The sequence below is a fragment of the Zingiber officinale genome, chromosome 1A (assembly GCF_018446385.1).
Source record: "Zingiber officinale cultivar Zhangliang chromosome 1A, Zo_v1.1, whole genome shotgun sequence".
Taxonomy (NCBI): domain Eukaryota; kingdom Viridiplantae; phylum Streptophyta; class Magnoliopsida; order Zingiberales; family Zingiberaceae; genus Zingiber; species Zingiber officinale.
Window position 1 is genome coordinate 29554477 of NC_055987.1, and position 6763 is coordinate 29561239.

Consider the following 6763-nt stretch of genomic DNA (forward strand, 5'->3'; position numbering starts at 1 on the left):
CGTCCCAAAATTCGTCCCAAAATCTGGGACGAAAATAATTTTGTCCCAAATTACGATAGAATTGGGACAAATAATTTTCGTTGCCAAATTCGTCCCTATTTCAAATAATTTTTTCCAGCTTCAATTTCTTTCTACAATACAATCCAAATACATACAAACCAAATTCAAATAACAAATAATATGCATTCAACACATCCTAATTTAACATTCAACACATACAAATTTAACATTCAACACATCGATCAACTCATAATTCAAGAAGTATAAAGTTTTCAACAAAGTTTACAATATCCATCTTGTTCAAGCAACTAGAAAATATGATACAAAGTTCAACAACCCAATGTTTTATAAGTCCATCATCCATCCAACAACACTAAGAATACATATAGTCATCTTCATGTGCCACAAAATCTTTGATCCCCATCAAATCTCCTTTGCCTACATAACAACAAACAAATAAACTAAATCATGTCTAACAAGAAACATTGTAAATATTATACGATATGGCCATGTAAAAAGAATAATTGGAAACAAAACATAAATGTGAAATTCCTTAAACATTCTAATAAAAGCCCTAATTCTAATAAAAGTCATATTTACCAACGATATGAATCATCCATGTCATAACAACGGTAAATAAAATTATAAGAATTATTTTGAAGCTAAGTACATGTATCGTAACTACGATACAACCTAATATAATTGACACATCATATAGAGAGAAAGAGAGAGAGATATTGTGAAGTATGGCATTAGGGTTTAAATTTTCTCACTTAGTTAACTTTATTTTTCATTTTAATTTGCTGAATTTATAGTTTTGTCTTTGGTTGATATTTAATGTAAACTAAAGGATGTTTAAAATAATTGTTCATTTCATTGTGTTAACTAGTTGACAATTTCATATGAATAACTTTAGCACATTTTTAACAACTCTTTACAAAATATTAAGGTAGGAGGATGCATCGTTATCTAGTAAAGAATTTTAGAATAGTGTAATGTAATTCTAGATGAAATATAAAACTTTTATATATCTATATAGTTTTGAAACTATACATAGATCAAATTTAGAACTTTTATGCATCATTATCATTGAAGACAAAACAAGAAAGAGCAACTTATCAAAAAGAATGAACACAATTAAACAACTATTTAAAGCTAATTTTAACATAATTATTTAAAGTTAACTTTATATAATTAAACAACTATAACATAATTATTTAAAACTAACTTTATATATAGATCAGTCAATGCATATTAAAGAACTTAGGAATACCGAAAAGAGGTGAACAAATACAGCTGTCTTCAACTACACTAAGATCAGACCAACTTGAGACCTGCACAAACAACATTATCCCTATAAATTCCATTTCAATCTCATCGTCTCTTCCTGCATTCAAAGCAGAGGCCATCATCTTCTTGATTCTTGACCTCAAAAGGAGGAGAAGAAATGGATGCAACCGCAGTGTCGGATGGCCGGAGGATTAAGGTGGTGTGCACCAAGCCGCGGTGGTGCAGCCCGGCATGGAGCTTCACTTCTCTTTCCAAGGTTAAAGAATTGTTTTGTGACTTAGCTCGTAAACTTTTCATGATCAAGATGGTAACTGGTGCCACTGAATTAACAGGATGGGAAATCTAACGAAGTCGCATCATCTCCGTCGCCGCCCTTCTTCTTTGGATCTCCGCCGCCGCGGGTCTCAAACCCATTGGCACACGATTCCTATTTCCATGGCCATATGCCGCTTCCACATCCTCCAACACCTCCAGTGATTTTTGCTGCTGCTCCTGGCTCAGCCTCTGCTGTAACAAGAATTGAGGGTTTTGATTGCCTTGATCATGGTCACAGAGATCATCGTGTGTCGGCCATAGCCTGAGAATTCGAAGAAGAGGTTGAGGAGGAAACCTATGGAACCTGTGCACCCTTTTGATTTAGGTGAAGATGTATGTAAGCCTTGTTTCTCTTTATCTTCATTGTGTACGCAGTTAACTCTTTTTAGATGATTGAAACTGCCAATTTTCAAGCACTCCAGATGAAGAATACTGAACATCTTCACACCAAATTCAAAAAATATAAGTTCTTGGAAACATGTAAGGTGGCACAAACTAAGCAATTTCTTTCAATCCTCAGACAGGTGCCGACAATGAAAACATAGCTCTGACCCGAACGACTAATCGAGTTCCAAAAATCATTAAAACATGCAACAAGACTTGATGGCTGAATCATCATCATCATCTATTGAGGAAAGTCTCTTAGTAATTGCAAAAAGAAGAAGGAAAAAAGTGAATCATATTAACCGGATGACCACCAAAGCAGTTGAAAATCCTACATGACCACAGAAAAAAAAAAAGAACAAATGCAACATCTAACCCTTGGTATGTTTTTCAGGGGTTTGGACAGACCTTGGATCATCTACGGCCTGGTTTTCAGGTGAGGTAGTAGTTGGCTGTTGTTGCTGCCCTCCATTTTCACTCGGGTCGGGATGAAAGTTAATGGGGAATTTTGTCACACGAGGCTTGTCAGCCAAGATGTTCCGTTGGACTCTGTCAAGTAAAATCCGTGGAGGTTGTTCCTCCCGAAGTTGATCGTCGTCATAGTCATTGTTCACATAGTAGCCTACTCTGATGAATTCCTGCCCCACATAAGAGCAAGTCAACAGTAGCACAGTGACACCAATTATGTCTTCTTCGCGGATCTTGGTTGGATCTGGGGGATCTGCCTGAAAGTTAGAAATAGGAGCATGTCACTCTCTGAAATCATGTCAAGGGCCATTTGAGAATCATGTATTCAGTTGAAATTGCCTGGAAAATGAAGCGATAATTCCCAACGTTGACTGGACCAACAAGGACACTTTCAAGGAGTTCGTCATAAGTCTCGTCTTCTGCTGATCCGACATATGTAAGTTTCCACTCCAAATCTAAAGGGAAAATTAATAGAACATATCAGCACTCATCATAAGAATTTAAAAATAAATTCTCGGTTAGGATCCATAGAATAAACACAATAACTTCTGAAATGTCAAGTTCAAAGTTCAAAGTTCAGAGTATCACAGAGACTGCTGGAGGCAAGGCAGGCCCTGCCGGAGGCCAGGCAGCAGCTGCCGCCGCCGGCCAGGCAGCGGCTGCCGCCGCCGGCCATGCACAAGGCCAGGCAGCGGCTGCCGCCGCCGGCCATGCAGCGCCGGCCAGGCAGCGCCTGGACGCGGCCAGCCCGCGCCGGCAGGGAGTCCAGCGACGCCGAGAGAGAGAGATCTGAGAGCGTTTTGCTTACCAAACGAAAACCTTCCACCGCCGATCGTCGTAGATCACGCCGTCGTCGGTCGGAGATGTGGCCGAAACCTGGAAATCGCAGATGGGAAGAAGGGGGAACGGGGGAGAGAGAGGAAAGAAAAGAGAGAAGGGAAAAAGAATGGGGCTGGGAATTAGATCTAGGGTTTTTAGGAACAAATATTTTTTGTTCCCAATTTCGTCCCTAATTTTGGGACGAATTTCTAAATTCGTCCCAAATTTTGGGACAAATTTCTAAATTCGTCCCAAATTTTGGGACGAATTTCTGGATTCGTCCCAAATTTTGGGACGAATCCAGGATTCGTCCCAAAACTTAAATTAATTTAAAATAAATTAAATCAAAGACCGAAAGCTTATATCTTGACCTAGAGACATCGGAATTTGATGAAACAAGTTTCTATGCGTTCGTATCGTTGCCCTAATCATAAATATGTCACCATCCATATTTTTTAATTAATATTTTAAATGATTCAAATTATTAACCCCAAATTAGGTCAAATTGGAATTAAAAAATTCCAAAAATAAATATATTTGTGAAAAAAATATTTTTATGTATATATTTACGATCAGGACAACGATACAAACGCATAGAAATTTGTTTCATCAAATTCTGATGTCTCTAGGTAGATATTTTTTAATACATATATAGGTTGCTATTAACTAAAAAGGTGTTGTGCAGTGAACGGTTGTAAATTAGTGTCTGAAAGCTTATATCTTGACCTATAGACATCAGAATTTGATGAAACAAGTTTCTATGCGTTCGTATCGTTGCCCTGATCGTAAATATGTCACCAAACATATTTTTTAAATAATATTTTAAGTGATTCAAATTTTTAATACCAAATTAGGTCAAATTGGAATTAAAAAATTCCAAAAATAAAAATATTTGTAAAAAATATTTTTATGGATATATTTACGATCAGGACAATGATACGAACGCATAGAAATTTATTTCATCAAATTTCGATATCTCTTGGTCCGTATATAAGGCATCCCATTTTTTTCTTTTTAAAGATATTTAAATTTTTGGGACGAATCTCTGGATTCGTCCCAAAACTTAAATTAATTTAAAATAAATTAAATCAAAGACCGAAAGCCTATATCTTGACCTAGAGACATCGGAATTTGATGAAACAAGTTTCTATGCGTTCGTATCGTTGCCCTGATCATAAATATGTCACCATCCATATTTTTTAATTAATATTTTAAATGATTCAAATTATTAACCCTAAATTAGGTCAAATTGGAATTAAAAAATTCCAAAAATAAATATATTTGTGAAAAAATATTTTTATGTATATATTTAAGATAAGGACAACGATACAAACGCATAGAAATTTGTTTCATCAAATTTTGATGTCTCTAGGTAGATATTATTTAATACATATATAGGTTGCTATTAACTAAAAAGGTGTTGTGCAGTAAACGGTTGTAAATTAGTGTCTGAAAGCTTATATCTTGACCTATAGACATCGGAATTTGATGAAACAAGTTTCTTTGCGTTCGTATTGTTGCCCTGATCATAAATATGCCACCATCCATATTTTTTAATTAATATTTTAAATGATTCAAATTATTAACCCCAAATTAGGTCAATTTGGAATTAAAAAATTCCAAAAATAAATATATTTTTGAAAAAATATTTTTATGTATATATATACGATCAGGACAACGATACAAATGCATAGAAATTTGTTTCATCAAATTCTGATGTCTCTAGGTAAATATTATTTAATACATATATAGGTTGCTATTAACTAAAAAGGTGTTGTACAGTGAATGGTTGTAAATTAGTGTCTGAAAACTTATATCTTGACCTATAGACATCAGAATTTGATGAAATAAGTTTCTATGCGTTCGTATCGTTGCCCTGATCATAAATATGTCACCAAACATATTTTTTAAATAATATTTTAAGTGATTCAAATTTTTAATACCAAATTAGGTCAAATTGGAATTAAAAAATTCCAAAAATAAAAATATTTGGTAAAAAATATTTTTATGGATATATTTACGATCAGGACAATGATATGAATGCATAGAAATTTATTTCATCAAATTCTGATGTCACTAGGTCCGTATATAAGGCGTCCCATTTTATTTTTTTTTAAAGATATTTAAATTTTTGGGACGAATCTCTGGATTCGTCCCAAATTTTGGGATGAATCCAGAGATTCGTCCCAAACTTTGGGACGAATTCCTGGATTCGTCCCAAATTTTGGGACGAATCCAGGATTCGTCCCAAAACTTAAATTAATTTAAAATAAATTAAATCAAAGACCGAAAGCTTATATCTTGACCTAGAGACATCGGAATTTGATGAAACAAGTTTCTATGCGTTCATATCATTGCCCTGATCATAAATATGTCACCATCCATATTTTTTAATTAATATTTTAAATGATTCAAATTATTAACCCCAAATTAGGTCAAATTGGAATTAAAAAATTCCAAAAATAAATATATTTGTGAAAAAAATATTTTTATGTATATATTTACGATCAGGACAACGATACAAACACATAGAAATTTGTTTCATCAAATTCTGATGTCTCTAGGTAGATATTTTTTAATACATATATAGGTTGCTATTAACTAAAAAGGTGCTGTGCAGTGAACGGTTGTAAATTAGTGTCTGAAAGCTTATATCTTGACCTATAGACATCGGAATTTGATAAAACAAGTTTCTATGCGTTCGTATCATTGCCCTGATCGTAAATATGTCACCAAACATATTTTTTAAATAATATTTTAAGTGATTCAAATTTTTAATACCAAATTAGGTTAAATTGGAATTAAAAAATTCCAAAAATAAAAATATTTGGTAAAAAATATTTTTATGGATATATTTACGATCAGGACAATGATACGAATGCATAGAAATTTATTTCATCAAATTCTGATGTCTCTAGGTCCGTATATAAGGCGTCCCATTTTATTTTTTTTTTAAAGATATTTAAATTTTTGGGACGAATCTCTGGATTCGTCCCAAATTTTGGGACGAATCCAGAGATTCGTCCCAAACTTTGGGACGAATTCCTGGATTCGTCCCAAATTTTGGGACGAATCCAGGATTCGTCCCAAAACTTAAATTAATTTAAAAAAAATTAAATCAAAGACCGAAAGCTTATATCATGACCTAAAGACATCGGAATTTGATGAAACAAGTTTCTATGCGTTCGTATCGTTGCCCTGATCATAAATATGTCACAAAACATATTTTTTAAATAATATTTTAAGTGATTCAAATTTTTAATAACAAATTAGGTCAAATTGGAATTAAAAAATTCGAAAAATAAAAATATTTGGTAAAAAATATTTTTATGGATATATTTACGAACAGGACAATGATACAAATGTAAAGAAATTTATTTCATCAAATTCTGATGTCTCTAGGTCCGTATATAAGGCGTCTCATTTTGTTTTTTTTTTAAAGATATTTAAATTTTTGGGACGAATCTCTGGATTCGTCCCAAATTTT

At 33.4% G+C, this 6763-nt stretch overlaps 1 protein-coding gene across 1 annotated transcript; it reads right to left on the reverse strand.

The window, feature by feature from the left end:
- Positions 1–1248: 1248 nt before the first annotated feature.
- Positions 1249–3296, reverse strand: LOC121997187 (probable histone chaperone ASF1A; the record flags this gene model as incomplete). Its single annotated transcript, XM_042551467.1, has 4 exons — positions 1249–1867; positions 2398–2714; positions 2797–2912; positions 3266–3296. Coding segments are annotated over 4 exons (699 nt in total), but the record flags the coding sequence as incomplete, so codon positions are not given.
- Positions 3297–6763: the final 3467 nt, after the last annotated feature.